The following is a 22,420-nucleotide window of genomic DNA, read 5'->3' as shown; positions in this document are numbered from 1 at the left end:
TAGAAAAGCTCATCGAGCTCCAAGAAGGATAACACTGTAAGTGATTTACACCAAGACTCATTTTAATCAGATGATCAGAAGCCAGAGACAGAGAAAATTTTTAAAGTAGCAAGAGAAAAGCTATCCACCACATGCAGTAGATCTTCAATAAGATTAACAGCAGGTTTCTCATCAGAAATCTTGGAATCTAGGAGTGAGCAGAATGGTACTTTTATTCTGTATCTAGGAAAAATATTTTTTTCAAAAGTGATTTGGATTTTAAGTTGAATTCTTACGTGTGACAATAAAAACCATGAGCAACCAAAGAAAAAATAGATAAATTTGACCATCAAAATTTATTTATTTTTATTTTTTTAATTTAAGTTTATTTTGAGAGAGAAGGATTGTGCACACGTGAGTAGGGGGGAGGGGCAGAGAGAGAGGACAGAGAGAGAATCCCAAACAGGCTCTACACTGTCAGTGCAGAGCCCATTGAGGGGCTCAAACTCAGCAACTGTAGGATCATGACCTGAGCTGAAATCAAGAGTGGGACACTTAACCAACTGAGCCACTCAAGTGCCCCTGACCATCAAAATTTTAAACTGTTTATCGGGGCATCTGGGTGTCTCAGTCAGTTAAGCATCTGACTTCAACTCAGGTCCTGATCTCATGGTTCGTGAGTTCATGACCCATGTCAGGCTCTGTGCTGACAGCTCAGAGCCTGGAGACTGCTTCAGATTCTGTATCTCCCTTTCTCTCTCTCTCTCTCTCTCTCTCTCTCTCTCTCTCCCTCCCTCCCTCCCTCCCTCCCTCCCCTGCTTTCTCTCTCTCTCTCAAAAATAAATAAGTATTAAAAAAAATTTTTTTAACTTATGTTTATCAAAGGACATTGTCAAGAAAGTGACAAAACAACCTACAAAATGGAGATAATATTTGTAAATCACAGATCTGCCAGGGGTCAACTAACCAACAAAATGGAGATAATATTTGTAAATCACAGATCTGTCAGGGGTCAACTAACCAGGGGTCAACTAACTCCTACAGCTCACTAACAAAAAGAAAACTCAATTAAAAACTGGGTAAAGGACTTGAATACACATTTCTCCAGAGATGACCTACAAATGGTCATCGAGCACATAAAAAGATACTCAAAATCATTAGTCATTAAGGAAATGCAACTCAAAAACCACAATGATTCTGCTTTGCACTTACTAGGATGTTTATAATTAAAAAAATGGAAAATAATTTTGTAAGGATGTGGAGAAATTGGGACACTGATATATCACTGGTGGAAATATAAAATGGTATAGCTGCTGTGTGGAAAAGTTGGTAGTTCCTCAACATGGAATCCCATGTAACCTGGCAATTCCACTTCTAGGTATATACCCCCAACAGTTGAAAACAGGTACTCAAATACTTGTAAACAAATGTTCATAGCAACACTATATACAATAAGTAGTAAGTGGAAACAGCCCAAGTAGCCATCAGTGGATGAATAGGTAAACACAATGTGGTATATGCATGCTGTGGAATATTATTCAGCCATAAAAAGGAACGATGTATTCCTACGTGCAGCAACATGGATGAACCTCACAAATGAAAAAAGCCAGATATAAGAGGTCACATATTGTATGATTCTATTTATATGAAATATCCAGAATAGGTAAATGAATAGATAAAGAGAACAGAATGGTGATTGTCAAGGGCTGGGGGAAGGGAATAATAGGAAATAACTGCCTAATGTATCACTACTCAGTTGGAATGTATGAAAATGTTTTGGAGAAATACACATAACATAAAAGTGACCATTTAAAGCATAACAGTCCACTGGCATTAGTACATTCAAAATAGGCAACCAACACCTTATGTTATGAATTTCTCCTCTGTAAAAGTTTTTTTTTAAATCACTATGTGTTACCACTTCATACCCACTTGAACGTTTGATAGAAAAGACAGGCAATAACAAGTGTTACCAAGAATGTGGAAAAACTAGAACCATTGTACCTTACTGATGGGAATGTTAAATGGTGCAGCCACTTTGGAAAATAGATTGCCAGTTTCAGATTATCAGATGTTAGGTAGATAAACAAAATGTGTATACAGACCTTTGGAATGATTTTAAGTAATATTTGGAATGGGATTAAAAGGCACAAACTAATGATATCTGCTGCAACATAGATGAACCTCAAAAACATTATGGTAAGGAAAAGAGGCCAGGTATAAAAGACCATGTGTTGTATTATTCTATGTATATGAAATGTTCAGAAAAGGGCAAATTGTAAGAGATAGAAAATAGACTGGTAGTTTCCTGAACTGAGGGTGGTGATGTAACTTGACTAAATGTGGGTACAGGATAGCTTTTGGGGGTAATTGAAATATTCTAGAATTGGATTCTGGTGATGGTTGCACATGTTTATAAATTTACCAAAATCATTGAGCTGTACGCTGAATTCAGGTAAATTTTGTGTTATGTAAGTTAGTCCTCAGTAAAGCTGTTTTTAAAACATCAGTGTGAAGCCTGATAGTGGTATTTAGGACTCCTAAATTTGGCTTACCAGTGTTTCACTAATTTAAACTATGGCAGTCCCCCAAGTATATGTGTCATGTTTTTCCCTTGTAAAAATTTCTAATGATAATTTGTGGATGTGTGGTCATCTGTTTCATACTATTTGATATACTGAATGTCTTTTGTATGTACAGAGGATGGTTAGAACGAGAGAGCAGGTATGGTCTGCAACCAGGACACAATTGGTTTATCATCTCCATGCAGTGGTGGCAGCAGTGGAAAGAATATGTCAAATATGTGAGTATGACCCCCCTATGTAATATTTCATAGGATTTTCAACTCTATCAGACTTTGGTGGCTCCTGGCCAGTAATAAAATCCTTCTACATAGATGAGGATTTGATGGGGAAAGAAATGAGTACCTGTGTGATATATTTGCTATAGACCAAGCTCTGTGCTTATACTGCCACATAAATTTCCTGCCTTGAAACAAATCTGTGAGGAAGGTGATAATGGACGCGTGGGTGCATGTATATGCATTTTACATACCTCATTTAATGCTCACAATATCCCTGGGAGAAAAGTGGTATTATATTCATTTTACCTGTGATGTACCTAAGGCTGAAATTAAAGGTGACCTAAATATCTTGCTTACTGGGATCAAACCTAAGGTCTGACTTTTAAGCCAGTGGTATCTCAACCACATCACTTACCTTATCCTTCATTTGTTCACCTTTTTCATCAAAATGTTGAAGACCCTTGGGTAAGAAGTGTTGATTTTTCTGTTCAAGAAAGTTAATTTCAGGACTAACATTAGATTCAGTTTCTAAATGATAATCTGCCGTTGTTCCAAATAAAGAGTTAAAAGAGGAATTCTCAGTGAAAATTCTAGAGTCTTTATGTGTGTGTGTGTGTATCTTGATTGTTTATTTTGAGAGAGATCACACGCAAGTGAGGGAGAGGCAGAGAGAGAGGGAGAGAGAATCCCAAGCAGGCTCCATACTGTCAGTGGACTCAATCTCATGAACTATGAGATCATGACCTGAGCCAAAGTCAAGAGTTAGATGCTTAACTGACAGAGCCACCCAGGCACCCCTAGAGTCTTATGTAAAACAAAGAATGGATTTTTCTTCAGTATGAAAAGACTCAGAGTAATGCTAGGAATCATATTTCTCCCATTTTTGGAGAGCCAGTTGATATATAGATTCATCGTTAGTTACCAAATGGTCACCAACCAAATGATCACTAACCTGATAGTTTGATTCATATTTTTTCCTGTATGTCCTTTTGTGTCATTGCTTATTTATCAGAATATTAGTAGATGTTCACATTATTTACTTCATTATTCTAACTGGTTCTTTTTCTGTTTTGCAGAGTTTAATATTGTGTTTTCACATATAAAATATGTTAATTGGAAAAAATAGACTGATGTTGTTGAAGGAGAAGTAGGCAAATGACTTCAAACTTTGTAGGTAGATAATGATGGTGATTGTAGGTAGAAAATGAAAACATTGAGGTAAAGCATCAAGTCTTTTTTGAAATGCTTTTTGTTCTTTATATTCTTTTTTTAATTTTAAAAAAAAATTTTTTTTCAACGTTTATTTATTTTTGGGACAGAGAGAGACAGAGCATGAATGGGGGAGGGGCAGAGAAAGAGGGAGACACAGAATCGGAAACAGGCTCCAGGCTCTGAGCCATCAGCCCAGAGCCTGACGCGGGGCTCGAACTCACGGACTGCGAGATCGTGACCTGGCTGAAGTCGGATGCTCAACTGACTGCGCCACCCAGGCGCCCCCTGTTCTTTATATTCTTAAATCGGCCTTAGAATTAATGGTTATTAAAGTCTTACTGGCTACAGACTCAAAGAAAATCCTCATTTTGTGTTTTGAAGTGTTATTTTTATTTCCTGTAGGAACATGGTAGAGGTCTTGTTCTTAGCAGCACATCTCTCATAAGTAGACAGAAGTGCAGTGTTGAGAACACAAACCTGATTTGCTCTTGCTTCCCATAACCCTTCTGTGCATGAAAAGAATTAGTGGAGGGTAGTAAAGGAGAGATATAGAGGTGGAAATCTACACTTAAGTATCAAATTCTCTCTACTGTGGCATTCTGTATTGTTGTCTAGTATGTCTGTCAAATGCAGACTTAAAGTTTACTTTAAAATGAAACTGGTTAACTGTTGTGAGAAAGGTATCAATTTATGTGTAGGGAAAAGTAGCAGAGACTTAAGGCAACTTACTTAATAAGGGGGAAAAATGTAAATTGAGTAAGAGCAGTCTTTTCTGAAGATATGTATTAGAAAAGTGATCTTTAGTAAATAAAAGGTAACTTTGTTTTATATGCAAATAACTATTTTAAAAAATGGCTTTCTGGGCCTCATCTGTAAAATGAGATTAAGAACAGTAACCTGCATCATAGCATGTTAAGAAGATTAAAGGAGCTGATACATGTGAAGCATTTAAAACAAAAATTTTTTCTTAATGTTTGTTTATTTTTGAGAGAGAGAGCGTGAGCAGGGAGGGACAGATAGAGACACAGAATCCGAAGCAGGCTCCAGTCTCTGAGCAGTCAGCACAGAGCCTGATATGGGGATCAAACCCACAAACTGTGAGATCATGACCTGAGCGGAAGTCGGACGCTCAACTGACTGAGCCACCCAGATGCCCCTATGAAGCATTTTAGGACAGTGTCTGGTACATAGTAAGTACTGAAGTATTACCTAATAGTCTGAGAAAACAGTACAGGATAATAGCAGTGAGCTTGTACTCCTTGTGGTAGAGTCCTGGGCCTGCTACTTGCTGTATGACTTTAAACAAGTTACTTATCCTTTCCCTACCTCAGTTTCTTCATATGAACAACAAGATTATCTCAATAGGGTTGTTATAAAGAATTAAATAAATTAACATTTGTGAAGCACTTGGCCCCATGCCTGGCAAGTAGAAACCCTATGTAAAGTTAGGGAAGTAATGGTAGTAATATTAACAGTGGTTTTAGCAGCAGTAGCAATAGTAATTAATGATTTCTATTTACCTTTGCAGCATATAGCAATTTTGGCAAATACTTTGTTTAAGAAAAATTAATTGGTGTTTTTATTGTTTTGGATAATTTGATCTTACTGTGGGCTTAATCTGCCCACCTAATAAGACCATCAATTAGCTTTAGTTAATGTCTCCATAAAATGGCATACTCTGTAGTGGTTTACCTCAAATTTGCTATGATTGACTTGAGGTTGAATATTTGATCTGCTCATGCAATCTGTTCATTAATGAGCCAAAGGTATTTCTACCATGTGAAATCTCCCTTTGTAAAAATGTAAATGAGGAGAAATGGTGAAATCTTTTCTGTTTGTCATCATTGTAGTATATATGTTTGTCTTTCCTCCTGTTTGAGAACTGAGGGAGCAGTATTACTACTCATGTACTAGTACTCGTGAGTACTAGTGCTCATGTATTAGTCTTATTGTTTATTATGATTTATTATTATTACATAATGCTTCTAATCTAAGAAACATTTGAAGCACTTCTCTTTTTTGAATTTATAGACAAAGCCTCTGAGGTCTCTTTAGGTTTTATAATTGCACAGAGTTGTATTAGGCAATTACTTTATTACTCGATCTAGATTTCTAGAGCTTGGGTCTCTTGATTCCTACCTTAGTGCTTTTTCCGTTACCCTATACTGCCTTCCATTTTTTGAAAACCAGCATTGCAGACTGATGTAATATAAAATTGGCATAACTAGTAGTTAAGTTAATTAATACTTGGAATATACATATGTATAAAAAGAAGTAGCATCATCACTGATAGAGAAGAAAATGAATCCTGACCCTTATTTTGGAACATCATTAATCATTTGATACAACTCAGAAGGAATCATGAAATGCTCAAAATAGAATTATCATATGTTAAAGTGCCACATAGCCCTTTTAGGAATCATCGACTCAAGAGAATGAGGAAAATTTTCACCCTGGGTGAAACCTTATCTACTGAGAGACCTATCTTCTTAAAAACACAGGACAGTTGCTAATAGTTCCAGAGCCAGAAGTCACTAAAAACAAAACAAAAGATCCTTTGATATTTAGGGGAAAAAAATTTCCAGAGCAACTGGAAATAACACTCTCAGAAAGAGCCAGTGACTACAGTATATGACCATTATTGGTTTGCTTAACATGCAGAAGGAAAGATTAGTTGACTGAAAATGTTGATAATTTCACCGAAAGCAAGAGTGGAAGCAATGACCTGAAAAATAGAGGAGGAAGGGGAAAGAAGAAAGAACCTGAGTAATGGTGACAGTTTCAGGCAGTGCCGGACACCGAAAGCAGTAGATTCCTAGAGTAGCAAAGAAAGTCAGACAGTGAGAAGACAGACCACTCTAGTTGGAACAGTGGGAAATAAGTGAAGAAAAGCTCTTACTCTCTAAGTCTAAAAAGGTTATCATTCACTGCACCATGTTAAAAGCATATGGTACAGTGTGCAGTCACTGGCAGCAAAGATTTCAGTCTCTGATAAGCTATTAAAATCATTCAATTGCTAAATTATTGTAAAACTTAAAGTAATTATAGTGCATAAACAAACTTAAAATAAATGGAATAGAGAAATGAAATATAAATTTTAAAAAGAGCTTCCTGTCAACCATGTGATAGTTATGCACCCACCATTTAAGGTCAAGAACAATTACAGCAAAAATAAAGTGGTTTTTCTGGACGATAACGGAGTGATCTAGGAGAAGACTTTAATTTTTCAAAAGTTATTCTTTCAAAATGGCTATGCTATCAGTCTTACTCCTTCTGTATAGGAAAGGAGTAAATGACCCAAAAGCTCACTAAAATCTGAATCTGTTTAGAGTTTTAATTTTATTTATTTTTTTAAGAAGAGCTTAACTTTATTATTTTTTTAATGTTTACTTTTGACAGAGAGTGAGCGAGCATGAGTGAGGTAAGGACAGAGAGAGAGAGGGAGACAGAAGATCCAAAGCGAGCTCTACACTAAGAGCAGAGAGCCCAGTGTGGGGCTCGAACTCATGAACCATGAGATCATGACCTGAGCTGAAGTCAGATGCTTAAGTGACCGAGCCATCCAGGCCCCCTTCCCAGCTGTTTTTAGAGGCAGTTTGTATCTTGGTTAGCAACTCACTCCTTACACCCATACCCCAGATTGAGTTTGGCTTTGGGCCCTTGATCTTTAAACAAGGGAGACTGACCTCTGTGGGTTGTTAAGTTTTAGGATTCTTTATCTTCCTCTCTACCCCATTCCATGTAATCTTGTTCCTGAGATCAGAGAATTGGTAGAAGACTGTGGGAATCACAAGTATAAACCCTGTAGAAATGGGATTGTCTAGTTAATAAGGAATCAGAACCTAAATTGACTGCCAAGAAGAGAACCTGTGTTCAGACCTGGTGGGTGGGACTGACAGTAGGCCATGTGGTAGGCATATTGCCTTATCCTGAGAGCATCCTTCCCCCATGACCTCTATTCCTTCTCAGATTTTATTTATTTTTATGTGGACGACATTGAATACAAAGCAAATAGCCTATATGTAATTTGCCACTTTTTCAGGGGTGTGCACATTGTTCCAGAAAAGTGGTTCTCTGACTTGACTGTGCATTGGAATCACCTGGGTTAAAAGAAAAACACCTGGTGCCCTGATCCTCACCCTCAGAAATTCTGATTTAATTGATTTGGGTGCCACCTTGGCCTTGGGATTTTAAAAGCTTCCCAAGTGATGCTAATGTGCCACTAAGTTGGAGAACCGCTAAGAGAGAAATTCCAGAATATCTCTCCCCGAAGGAAGAAGACTGTATTGGCAGATAAGAAAAAAAAAAAAAAAATCAACTATTGGAAGTGAAAAGCAAGTTCCAGAGCAAGTAATACATTCAATAAGAAATCAGTTACTACTATACTCTCAGTATTTGCAGCACATTATGAAAACAGAAGTTTTAGACAATAATCCTCACTAGGACAATGGCTATCAATTTTGACTGCATAATAGGATCACATAAAGACCTTTTAAAAAAAAGAAAAGAAATGCCTCTGTTCCGCTCCAAACCTAATAAATCAGAAACCATTGGAGTAATATAAGTCATTTTTGTTCACTGAAAATTTCTTTTGAAATCTAAATTTAATGCATTTTTGCTGATATGAACTCAATATCAGAAAAACTTTGAGAAAATAAGTATTATCTCTAAGAAATTGCTGTGAAATCCACACACTGAAAGCCAAACATATGATAAATGATGTAAACTACTCAAACCTAATTTACATGTCTACTTCTTTGGCCATGAGTCATTTTGGTTCTTTTGTTCTGTTGTCCATACAATTTTGACTTTGATGGATAGTGTAATTTAAAATACTATGGGGTGCCTGACTGGCTCAGTCGATAGAGCATGCAATTCTTCAGTCTCTGGGTTATGAGTTCAAGCCCTACGTTGGGCATAGAACTTACTTAAAAATATATATGTATATATATGGGTGTATATATATATATATATGTGTGTGTGTATGTGTGTATATATATGTATGTGTGTGTGTATATATATATATATATATATATATGTATGTATATATATATATGCCAATAACCCAAAATCCTATTTAATGTAGATTCCCAATTTCTAGTCATTTCTGTACTGTGGTCATCATATTTTGCCATATAATGCCCATGCTATTATTTGCTTAATACGTTTATGTAAGTAACTTTATCATTTTAATTATATTTTATCATTTTTATGTAAATATTTTAAAAGTAAACTTTATATCACTATCTTTTTTTTTTTTTTTTTAATATTTTTAATGTTTATCTTTGAGACAGAGAGAGACAGAGCACGAGCAGGGTAGGGACAGAGGGAGAGAGGGAGACACAGAATCTGAAGCAGGCTCCAGGCTCTGAGCTGTCAGTACAGGGCCTGATGCAGGGCTCGAACTCACAGACTGTGAGATCATGACCTAAGCTGAAGTCGGACGCTTAACCGACTGAGCCACCCAGGCACCCCTATATCACTATCTTAAATAGAAAATCAGTGTCACACTCCAGAAATAGGTCAAATAAAAATAAATTCAGTGAAAATAAGATATAATATCAAATTCTAGCTAAATAGTGTTGCCCTTTAAAGACTAGTGTTAAAGCCTGTTCTCTATTAAAAAGAGAAGTTATTAAATGTTATATCAGCAGATCAAGTATTAGATTAGCACATTAATCTGTTTTTTTTTTAGATGTTTATTTATTTTAAAAGAGAGAGCACAAGCAGGGCGGGAGACCGAGAATCCCACTGACAGTGCAGAGCCTGACACCAGGCTCAATATCACAAACTGAGATCATGACCTGAGACAAAATCAAGAGGTGGACGCTTAACCGACTGAGCCGCCAAGGCACACTTAAACTGGGACCCTTTCCTTGAAGTAATCAGAGGAAGTGAGAGAGAATTGAAGAGGGAATAAAATTTTCACGGTGAGCTAGGGTTATTTTAATACCCAAATTAATCTGGTATTTTTCCCATACTTTAGGAACGTTAATAATTGACAGAAGATGCTAACATTAGGATCTGTAGTAAAGAATGTGAATCTCTGGGGCACCTGGGTGGTTCAGTTGATTAAGCTTCCAACTCTTTGTTTTGGTTCAGATCATGATCTCATAGTTCGTGGGTTTGAGCCCTGCATTGGGCTCCACACTGACAGTGAAGAGCCTGCTTGGGATTCTCTCTTCCTCCCTCCCTCCCTCTCTCCCTTTCTGCCCCTCCCCTGTTTGCTCTCTCTCTCTCTCTCTCTCTCTCTCTCTCTCTCAGTCTCACTCTCTCTCTCAAAATAAATAAAACTTAAAATCTGAATTTGTATACTTCTGAATTGTTTGAAGTTTTAAACAATTGCTGTTTTTAAAAATTTAATCCATAAAGTGAATTGGGCTGTAGAAACCTGGGTTTTATTCTCATTCTTCTTGCCACTCTGTTAAAGGCACTGAAATTTCTTCAGAACTGACTTCTGAAAGATCTACAAATTGATGGTATTCACCTGGTTTATAGATCAAAGAGGAGAAAGCATATAATAAAATGTTGATACAGTGTCTCCCTGTTTGGGCTAAAATTAGAGATGCTATAATTGCATTAAAAGAAACTAAAGCATCCACTGTGCTATTGCTATGCTGTTACTTGGAGTTTGTCTTTTAAATTTGATGTGTTTTTTTTCTTGGGTTGCAATTATTTACTTTATAAGCAGTGCCTTCAGTGATCAATTTTATCTACTAAAATGCATGTCAATGTTTACTGAATGCCACTTGAGTTCTTCTACCCATCCTCTTGTGTATCTCCTCAGATGCCTACGGGATCTTGTTTTACTGGTTAATTCCTTCAGTCTTTCTCTTTCCCCTCTCAGTAACAAATATCCTAATCTTCTAAAAACATTCACAATGCACATTCTCATAGCACCTTTCCTCCTGCTTCTCTGCAAGTCTTATGTTTCTGTTTTTCCATTACTAAACTTAGTAGAAAATAATTCTATGCAAGCAGTCTCTGCTTCTGGTACTGCAAAATCTCTTGATTTCTCTCTTATCATTCAGATTCAGTGTCCTTCCCAGATTCTTCCATTGCCTATTCTGTAAATATTGTTCTCTCATTGTTCTACATACAACATTTTCTTATGCTTTAGGAAGTCTCTTGAGCTCCAGAATTTTATATTTAGCCTCTTTTTCTGTCCTGAACACAAGACTCAAGTGTCTAGGTAACTCAAACAAGAATATCCCCAAAGAAGCTCTTTCCCCAAATGATCCCATTAACTCACATACTTTACCTTATGAAAGTGTCAACTCCCATCTAGTTGTCTTCACCAGCACCTCATGTTCTACTTTGGAATTATCTTTGCCTCTTTTTCATGTAGTTGTCAATTTTTTTCACCTCCTACATGTCCTAAGTCCATGTTCTCTCCATCTCCTTATTTCTGAATCTAGCTTTATGGTATAGTAGCTTATCATCTCTTGCCTTGAATTATTGTAGGAGTCTTCTAACTTGTGTCTCAATTTTCAGTTTCTGTCTCTAGTCCTTTCTGTAGTTTTTTTTTTTTTTTAACGTTTATTTATTTTTGAGACAGAGACAGAGCATGAATGGGGGAGGGGCAGAGAGAGAGGGAGACACAGAATCAGAAGCAGGCTCCAGGCTCTGAGCCATCAGCCCAGAGCCCGATGCGGGGCTCGAACTCATGGACCGCGAGATTGTGACCTGAGTTGAAGTCGGACGCTTAACCGACTGAGCCACCCAGGCGCCCCAAGTCCTTTCTGTAGTTTTAAAGCAAAAAATGGATTATAGTGTTTCCCTGTTTGAAACACTCTCACAGGAAAATCCTGTGAATATAATGTTAAGTGAAAGAAAAAGAAACCATATGCTGTTTTTTAAATGTAATACATATTGGGGTGCCTGGGTGACTCAGTCAGTTAAGCTTCTGACTTTGGCTCAGGTCATCAGGTCATGATCTCGCAGTTCATGAGTTCCAGCCCTGCCTTGGGCTCTCTGCTGTCAGCATGGAACTTGCTTCAGATCCTTTGTTCCCCTCTGTCTCTGCCCTTCCCCTGCTTGCACTCTCACTTTCTCTCTCTCTCTCTCTCTCTCAAAAATAAATAAAATAAAAAACATTTTAATAATAAAAATAAAAAAAATAAAATTTAATAACAACCAGAATGATAGTTCACATTTACTAAATGCCAGGCACTTTACATGTGTTGCTCATGTAATCTTTGCAATAACTCTAAGATAAATACGAATATTATCCTGATTTTTAGTCCTGAAGAAACTGGAGCTTAGAAATTTACTTACTGTGAAAGGCCGAATAGCTGGTATGTCAGAGCACTCCCCTTAATTCTAACTATGTACTCCATGCTATTTATTTTTTACATATACATACGTTTTCAGTCACAAAAAAATAAAGGAAACACATCAAAGTGTCAACTAATGCTAAATGCTGGAATCTGAATACTTGTAATATTTTTGTTCATATTTTTCTAGATTTCTACAATAACACTATAATCTGTAATAATAAAAAGAGCAAATATTTAATTTTTTAATATCAAAAAAAATCTTCCATGGTTTTCAATTTTCAACAGAATAAACTCTAAATAATTTTATGTCGGGGGCACCTGACTGGCTGGCTCAGTTGGTAGAGCATGTGACTCTTGATCTCAGGGTTATGCGTTTAAGCCCCACATTGGGCATAAGATTACTTTAAAAATACATGTATACAGGGGTGCCTGGGTGGCTCAGTCGGTTGGGCGTCCGACTTCAGCTCAGGTCATGATCTCACAGTTCGTGAGTTCGAGCCCCGCGTCGGGCTCTGTGCTGAGACCTCAGAGCCTGGAGCCTGCTTCACATTCTGTGTCTCCCTCTCTCTCTGCCCCTTCCCTGCTCATGCTGTGTCTCTCTCTGTCTCAAAAATAAATAAACATTAAAAAAGAAATTAAAAAAAAATACATGTACAAATACATCACTCACTCACTCATTCATTCACTCACTTTGTGTTACAGAGTGCTTTGCAATACGCTCCCAGTCCACCTTACCAATACTATTTGTACACACCTCTTCCCCTTTGAAGAAATTAAAATTTAGTTATATGGTAAAATGTTCTTGGGGGGGCCTGGGTGGCTCAGTCGGTTGAGTGTCCTGCTATGGCTCAGGTCATGATCTCGCTGCTTGTGAGTTCCAGCCTCGCGTTGGGCTCTGTGCTGACAGCTCAGAGCCTGGAGCCTGCCTCGGATTCTGTGTCTCCCTCTCTCTCTGCCCCTCTCCTGCTCATGCTCTCTCTCCCAAAAATAAAGTAAAACATTAAAAAATATTTTATTTTATTTTTTTAATTTTTTTTTTCAACGTTTATTTATTTTTGGGACAGAGAGAGACAGAGCATGAACGGGGAGGGGCAGAGAGAGAGGGAGACACAGAATCGGAAACAGGCTCCAGGCTCCGAGCCATCAGCCCAGAGCCTGACGCGGGGCTCGAACTCACGGACTGTGAGATCGTGACCTGGCTGAAGTCGGACGCTTAACCGACTGCGCCACCCAGGCGCCCCTAAAAAATATTTTAAAAAATTGTATCTTCTCTATTAAAAAAAATGTTTTTAATTGGTGGTAGCTAACTATAGGAGAATTAGAAGCAATAGATAATTTGGGGATTCATCTTATGCCTTAATCTCTGACTTCATGATTTTTAGGATGCCAGCCCTGTTGTAATTGAGCCATCATCTATTCTGAATGGAGGAAAACACTCATTTGGAACAGCAGTACACTCTATAGAGCAAAGTGAAGATAGAATCGGAGGTGGCAGCCTCAGTAATATGAACACCACAGAGGAGAGATTTTCAGACAACATTTCTACTGCATCTGAAGCCTCAGAAACTGCTGGCAGTGGTAAGTATGACTTGTTTCCCATAAAGTTTATTCAGGGTTACTTCTTAAAGAAGTATACTTTGTCAGAGAGTGTGCTTGGTAGGATATAATCAGGCTTCCATTCACAGAAATAAGTTTTGAGGTGGAGGGGGTGTTTTATTTTTTAATTTTTAAATTTCATTTAAATCCACATTAGTTAACATATAATGTAATAATGATTTCAGAAGTATAATTTAATGATTCATCACTTACATATAACACCCAGTGTTCATCCCAACAAGTGCTTCCTTTTTGTTGCTGTTGTTAAAGTTTATTTATTTTTGAGAAAGACAGAGACAGTGTGAATGGGGGGAGGGCAGAGAAAGAGGGAGAGAGAAAATCCCAAGCAAGCTCTGTTCTGTCAGCACAGAGCCCTATGTGGGGCTCGAACTCACAAAACCATAAGATTATGACCTAAGCCGAAACCACGAGTCGGACACTCAACCAACTGAGCAACCCATGCACCCCTAACTAGTGCCCCGCTTAATGTGCATCACCCAGTAAGCCCATTCCCCCCACCCAACACCCATCCAGCAACCCATCCAATAAGTTTGCTCTCTGTATTTAAGGGTCTCTTACGGTTTGCCTCTCTTTTTATCTTATTTTTCCTTCCCTTTCTTTATGTTCATCTGTTTTGTTTCTTAAATTCCACATATGAGTGAAATCGTGATATTTATCTTTCTCTGACTGACTTATTTCACTTAGCATACTATACTCTAGTTCCATCCCCGTTGTTGCAATTTTTACAAATGGCAAGATTTCATTCTTTTTGATTGCCAATATTCCATTGTGTATATATACACATCTTCTTTATCCATTTGTCATTCAAAGGACATTTGGGCTCTTTCCACAATTTGGCTATTGTTGATAGTGTTGCTATAAACATTGGGGTACATGTGCCCCTTTGAATTAGCATTTTTGTATCCTTTGGATATATCCCTAGTAGTGCAATTGCTAGGTTGTAGGGTAGTTCTATTTTAATTTTTTGAAGAGCCTCCATACTGCTTTCCAGAGTGGCTGCACCAGTTTGCATTCCCACCACCAGTACAAAAGTGTTCCCTTTCCTCTGCATTCTGACCAACATCCATTGTTTCCTGATTTCTTAATTTTAGCCAATATGATAGGTGTGAGGTGGTGTGAGGTATCTCACTGTGTTTTAATTTGTATCTCCCTGATGATGAATGATGTTGAGCATCTTTTCATGTACCTGTTAGCCATGTAGATGTCTTCTTTGGAAAAGTGTCTGTTCATGTCTTTTGCTCATTTCTTCACTGGATTTGTTTTTTGGGTGTTGAGTTTTATAAATTCTTTATAGATTTTGGATACTAACCCTTTATCCAATATGTCATTTGCAAATATCTTCTCCCATTACAAAGGTTGCCTTTTAGTTTTGCTAATTGTTTCCTTTGCTGTGCAGAAGTTTTTTATCTTGATGAGGTCCCAATAGTTTGTTTTTGCTTTTGTTTCCTTTGCCTCCAGAAACATACCTATTAAGAAGTTTTTGCAAGCTGATGTCAAAGAGGTTGTTGCCTGTTTTCTCCCCTGGAATTTTGATGATCTCCTGTCTTAACGTATAGGTTTTTCATCAATTTTGGGTCTATTTTTGTGTATGGTGTAAGAAAGTGATCCACATTCATTCTTCATCATGTCGCTGTCCAGTTTTCCCAGCACCATTTGCTAAAGAGACTGTCTTTTTCCCATTGGATATTCTTTCCTGCTTTGTCAAAGATTAGTTGACCAGGTCCATTTCTGGGTTCTCTATTCTGTTCCATTGATCTATGTGTCTGTTTTTGTGCCAGTATCATACTGTCTTGATGATTACAGCTTTGTAATACATCTTAAAGTTCAGAATTGTGATTGTTTTTCCTTTTCCAGGATTGTTTTGGCTATTTGAGGTCTTTTCTGGTTCTGTACAAATTTTAGAATTGTTTGTTCTAGCTGTGTGAAGAATTCTGTGTTATTTTGATAGGGAATTCATTTAATATTTAGGTTGCTTTGGATAGTAACAATTTTAACAATATTTGTTCTTCCAATCCAGGAGCATGGAATGTTTTCCCATTTTTTTTGTGTCTTCAGTTTTTCATAAGCTTTCTATAGTTTTCAGCATATAGATCTTTTTTACCTCTTTGGTTAGGTTTATTCCTAGGTGTTTTATGGTTTTCGGTGCAATTGTAAATGGGATTGATTCCTTGATTTCTCCTTCTGCCGTTTCATTATTGGTGTATAGAAATGCCACATTTCTGGCGGGGGGCACCTGGGTGGCTCAGTCGGTTGAGCATCCGACTTTGGCTCAGGTCATGATCTCACAGTTCGTGAGTTCGAGCACCGCGTTGGGCTCTGTGCTGACAGCTTGGAGCCTGGAGCCTGCTTCCGATTCTGTGTCTCCCTCTCTCTCTGCCCCTTCCCCGCTCATGCTCTGTCTCTCTCTGTCTCTCAAAAATGAATAAAGTTAAAAAAAAATGCCACATATTTCTGTATGTTGATTTTATATTCTGTGACTTTGCTGAATACATGTATCAGTTCTGGAAGTTCTTTGGTGGAGTTTTCTGGGTTTTCCACATAGAGTATCATGTTGTCTGCGAAGAGTAAAAGTTTGACTTCTTCCTTGCCAATTCTTTTTGATGTGTGATTGCTGAGGCTAGGACTTCCAACACTATGTTGAACAATTGTGGTGAGAGTGGATGTCCCTGTCATGTTCCTGACCTTAGGAGGAAAGGTCTCAGTTTTTCCCCACTGAGGAAGATATTAGCAGTGGGTCTTTCATATATGGCTTTTATGATCTTGAGGTATGTTCCTTTTATCCCTATTTTCTTGAGAGTTTTTTTTATCAAGAAAAGATGCCATATTTTGTCAAACAATTTTCTTGCATCTATTGAGAGGATTGTGTGGTTCTTATCTTTTTTGTATTACTTGTGAATATTGAACCAGCCCTGCAGCCCAGGAATAAATCCCACTTGATCATGGTGAATAATTCTTTTAATGTATTGTTGGATTTGGTTTGCTAGTATCTTGTTGAGAATTTTTGTATCCATGGGGAAATCACCTTTTGTGGGATCTTTGTCTGGTTTTGGAATCAAGGTAATGCTGGCCCATTCACAGAAATAAGTTTTGAATGAAATGGTCAATTATGTTTCTTGAATTCATTAGTAGCTTTACAAAGAGAAGCTCTTCTATATTCTACTTCATTAATCTCTCAATTTGAAAATATATTCACTGATTAAGCCACTTCTCTCCATATTAAATTATTTTGTCAGGTGCCTGGGTGACTCAGTTGATAAAACGTAGGACTTCCACTCAGGTCACGATCTCACAGTTTGTGAGGTCAAGCCCCACATTGTGATACTCTTCAGATACTCTGCCCCCTCTCTCTGCCCTGTCCCCGCTCATTCTTTCTTTGTCTCTCTCACTCTTTCTCTCACTCTTTCTTTCTCTCTCTGTCTCTCTCTCTCTCTCAAAATAACTTAAAAAATATTTTGTTAATAAGTTTAGATTTAAGAAGACCATTTTTGAGAAAAGTCTAAATTTCCATCTCCAAGACTCTCTCTGCTTTCATTGGATTTAATGCATCCTTATCACAGATTCTACAGACATTTCAGGCCAGAACTGGGGGATTATTTTGTAAAACTATTGGCAAAAGTCATAATGCTTCCCATAATCCCCCTCACTCCTTGGTACCTATCTAAAATTCAGTGTTTCTATACATTTGGAGGAAATGGCTTGATGTTTTTGTGGCCCAACTGAATTGAGTTGATCCCTGTTACTCTGCTGATAACAGTAGCAGGACTCTTAGACTTACTTTCTTGTTATTTCATCTTTGAGATCTTTTTTCCTTTCCATGGAGGGAGCATTCAAATTGGACAGAGCTAGCATCTTCTCTACAAAGTTCTTTGTAGAATCTACTCCTTGTTCCCCATCTGACATTATAGTGATCACTTAGCAGTCCTAGAAGTGCTCTCTCTCATGAGCCTTAACACCAAGATTATTTCTTAACCCTCTTAAGGTCCTTTTTGATATGTGCTCACTCTGACCTGTGCTATCCACAGGCTAAGCAGTGCCACAGATAAGAGATTTAAAGTGATTGATGGCTAGAATGTTTACCCTAGATTAGCCTATAGTTTAGAGTTGAAATACCTTAAAATACCATTGAGGTTCACAACTCTAGGTCATCATTAATCATTTTTCTGTGTGCATCTTTCTTTTGTAACCTGTATGTCTTCCTTTGAAGTAAGTTTATTAGGAAACCATTCCTTCCCCTCTGGTACTCTTCTATTCTTGTTTTAGCTCCTTCCCTTTGGTTTAGAGACTTCTCCTCCTCCTCCCCCTACCCCCATCCCTACCCCTTACCCCTTCTTCTTCCCCTCTTTTCTTCCCCCCCCCCTTTTTTTTAATACTTCTCCTTCTTATCACCATTATCTACTAAGAACATTTGGAATGTGTTTATAGGTGGAAGAGAAGAATTAAAGGTGACTGTGTGAGAGCCCAGCTATTTGGCCATACTTCTTTTCCTGTCAAAGGATGTGTAATTCTTGTGACTTACTAGATATTTTAGGAGGTTGGCCAAATGTCCATTTGGTAACAGTTTTTAAAGCTTTTCTTCTACCTAGTGTTATGCTAGGTGTTTTCCAGAAAGAATACATGTATATTTCCTATCTTCTACAGAGTTATCAGAATATTATACTGTACTGACTGACATGCCAACACAAAAATAGCATAATACATGGACACTGAGTTCATATCTTCAAGCCTATGTATAATAACTAAAAATAAAGAGATTCCATCCTCTTTTCCCTTACAGGCTTTCTGTATTCTGCCACACCAGGGGCAGATATGTGCTTTGCTCGACAGCATAACACTTCTGACAACAACAACCAATGTTTGCTAGGAGCCAATGGGAACATTTTGTTGCATCTCAGTCCTCAGAAACCAGGGGCTATTGATAACCAGCCATTAGTAACTCAAGAACCAGTAAAGGTAAGTGATTTGACATCTACTTAAAATAATTCTCTTTCAAGTGGCAAATAAATTCCTTTCTATAGGTTTTAACACATAGCACAACATTCATACATTCATGATTCACTTAATTAACCTGGTGTAGATGGATATCTCTGCATAGTACACATCTGTGAGAATATTTTATGATTTAGAGAATATTTTATGATATAGAAGCAGTAGTAATCTTTAAAAGTATTCTTGGGGTGCCTGGTTCGCTCAGTTGGTTAAGAGTCTGACTTCGGCTCAGGTCATGATCTTGCAGTTTGTGAGTTTGAGCCCTGCATCAGGCTCTGTGCTGACAGCTCAGAGCCTGGAGCCTGCTTTGGATTCTGTCTCCTTCTCTCTCTGCCCCTCCCCACTTGTGCTCTGTCTCTCAAAAATAAATAAACGTAAAAAAAAAAAATTCTTAGGACAGCTACTGTGAAAATGTAGTTTTATGTGTATGTGGAATTTTTTTTTCCTAAAATAATATTTTATACTGTGTTTGAAAGAAATCTGTGAAAACCAGTCTTATTTCCAGATGCTCTAATGATTTTTCAAATAATTTGCCTTGAGTTATCTTCCTTAAATAATTTATTTTGAAAGTTAAAAATAAAAATCTCTTATAGAAAATTCTTTTTCCAGTAACATAAAACTGAGTCGTGACATATGTGTTTGTTCTCCTGTGTCTAGGTTATGTTAAAACACAAGACTCTGTAAATACTAAAAATACTAAAAATCAACATTTGTGTTCCATTCTTTCTAAGGCTACATCGTTAACACTAGAAGGAGGACGATTAAAACGAACCCCACAGCTGATCCACGGAAGAGATTATGAAATGGTTCCAGAACCTGTGTGGAGAGCACTTTATCACTGGTATGGAGCAAACCTGGCCCTTCCTAGACCTGTAAGTATAACTAGTAGTGCTTTATCTAAGGAACAGTCCTAGTTTGGGTCTTCTGTTACTTTTCTATATGAATTTCACTATCCACAAATTAGTTCTTACCTGTGACAGCAGAATACTCAGTACATGTAAATTAGTTGAACAAAATTTATGTTCCTTTTACATGTATTCATTCATTTGTTCAGACATTTACTGAGCACTGTATTAGGTACCAACTCTTCAGTGATGTGTTTATGGGAGTGTGTGGCTACATGGAGTGGAGAGAATAGTCACTGAATTAAGTAAAGTCAAGGATATTATGAGGCTAGGCTATTAAATAAGTCATCCACATAAACACAGACTTTAGGATAATGCAGGACTTAGGCTGAGCAGAAGTCTGAAAGCCGGTGCTAAAAAGTTCAGTGAATATAGAGGAAGTGGTGTAGTAGTTACTTCTGAAACTGTAATTTGCATTAACCACACAGGCATCCAGTTAGGGATTGATTCTTCCCATAGCTGTTGGTGGATTTTTGTGTTTTGTCTTTTTGAAGGAAGGACACAAAAATGATCACAACAAATGATAACAGGAATTCAAGGCTTGTGAATGCTGATTGTTGCCATTACTAGGATGAGTCATTCAGAGCATAAATAAAATGTTCTAAAATAATTTAAAAGACTTGAAGTATATAATATCAAAATATTAATGAGTTTACTATACAACATCTGTTGTGCTTATACAGTAAACAACAGGACTCATTACCCTGAATACTTTGCATTGTCAATGCAGTAAAATACTTTGTAAAAAGGTTCTTTTTGTAGATCAAGAAACACTCTCCTTCATACAATGTCTGAGATAGAACTTTCTTTTTTTAAGCGTTTATTTATTTATTTTGAGAGAGAGCGTGTGTGAGCAGGGGGCGGGCAGAAAGACAGGAAGAGAGAGAGAGTCCCAAGCTGACAGCATGGAGTCCAGTGCGGGGCTCAATACCACAAACCATGTGGTCATGACCTGAGCCGAAATCAGCAGTTGGACACTTAACTGACTGAGCCACCAAGGCAGCCCCAAGATAGAACTTGCCCCAAGATAGAACTTTCTTACACTAGGAAAGTTTGCATGGATGAGATACAGTTACTTAGATCACTTCTAAAAAGAGCAAAATCTGCTATAAAGCTCTAGTGTATAATTTTGATGTTGATTTTGAGTTATTAATAATTATGTTTATTAAAAATTGTGTTTAAGTTGGAATCAGAAATTTAGTATTGTGTTTCTTGGCTCCAAAAGTTTCCTACTGTATTTGTCATCAGGACCCCTAGACAGATACATATAAATATGAATATACATAGATATATATACTATATGTACTTTATTCTTTATCTATATTCTTTATATATACTTTATTTATTGGGAGGTGGGGTAGTCCTTCAGTTAGTCACTTAATTTCTGGGACTTTCCTGCTATATCTTAAAAAAATTTTTTTTAATGTTTTTATTCATTTTTGAGAGACAGATACAGAGCACTAACAGGGGAGGCACAGAGAGAGGGAGACAGAATCTGAAGCAGGCTCCAGGCTCTGAGCTATCAGCACAAAGCCCAACACAGTTGAACCCATGAACCTTGAGATCATGACCTGAGCCAAAGTTGGACACTTAACTGACTGAGCCACCCAGGCACCCCTTAATTTCTGGGACTTTCCTGCTGTATCTTAATATTCTATATCTACAGGGAAAACATTGTTGATAATTATGTTTGACACATACATACTTTGATGTTTTAGAGGCTGCCTAGATTTGGATTACCAGCGTTCCAATCTCTAAATCCCAGTGTCCTCCTCTGTAAAATGAAGATAACAATATCTACTTCATTAGAGTTTTGATAATTAAATAATATGTGTGATTAGGACAGCATCTGATTTATAGTAAGTGGTCAGTAAATATTGACTATTGCTAATATTATCATCATCATCATTATAATTATTAAATGAGTTTTTCAGAGCCCCATGCAAGGTCATGTTTTTACATTGAGGTCAGACAAATATTAAAGTAATTTTACTAGATCAAAGCTGCATTTACTGGTTTAATAGTATTTTTTTAATCTCTAAATTTGCCTGCTTACAGGAAAAAGTGCTGTAAAAAAATTTAAATACGGTGTTTACACGTAGAGAATACTAAATGTATTGCCATGGCAAGGTTAAAAATTAATGTTTTTCACCTTCATACTTATATAAGTCATACTATTTATTTAAATAATATCTTTAGGGCACCTGGGTGACTCAGTCAGTTGAGCGTCCGACTCTTGATTTCAGCTCAGGTCATGATTTCACAGTTGTGAGATCGAGCCCGACATTGGGCTCTGCACTGAGTGTGGAGCCTGCTTAAGATTCTCTGTCTCTCTTTCTCTGTCTCTCTCTCTCCCCTCCCCCCCCAGTCTGCCCTTCTCCCCTGCTGTGCTCACTCTTTCTCTCTCTAAATAAAATACAAATTATTAAAGTATATAGATACATATACACACCAAGGGGGCGCCTGGGTGGCTCAGTCAGTTGAACGTCCGACTTCAGCTCAGATCATGATCTCATGGTTTGGGAGTTCCAGCCTCACGTTGACTCTCTGTTGACAGTGTGTACCCCGCTTCAGATCCTCTCTCTCCCCCTCTCTCTGCACCTTCTCTGTTCGTGCTCACACTCTCTCAAAAATAAATA

The 22,420-nt window shown here is 37.5% G+C and overlaps 1 protein-coding gene across 2 annotated transcripts in view; it reads left to right on the top strand.

Annotated features, from left to right (window-relative positions):
• Nucleotides 1–22,420, top strand: part of USP32 (ubiquitin specific peptidase 32) — a 243,099-nt gene that overhangs the window by 174,968 nt on the left and 45,711 nt on the right. For both annotated transcript variants that reach the window (XM_047832929.1, XM_047832928.1), the window contains exons 12-15: nucleotides 2,680–2,782; nucleotides 13,656–13,851; nucleotides 18,665–18,840; nucleotides 19,608–19,748. In XM_047832929.1, the coding sequence (XP_047688885.1) occupies nucleotides 2,680–2,782; nucleotides 13,656–13,851; nucleotides 18,665–18,840; nucleotides 19,608–19,748 (616 nt within the window). The remainder of the gene's footprint in view (nucleotides 1–2,679; nucleotides 2,783–13,655; nucleotides 13,852–18,664; nucleotides 18,841–19,607; nucleotides 19,749–22,420) is intronic.

Source organism: Prionailurus viverrinus, chromosome E1 (genome assembly GCF_022837055.1).
Source record: "Prionailurus viverrinus isolate Anna chromosome E1, UM_Priviv_1.0, whole genome shotgun sequence".
In the NCBI taxonomy this organism is placed as follows: domain Eukaryota; kingdom Metazoa; phylum Chordata; class Mammalia; order Carnivora; family Felidae; genus Prionailurus; species Prionailurus viverrinus.
This window is presented reverse-complemented; position numbering and strand designations above follow the sequence as displayed.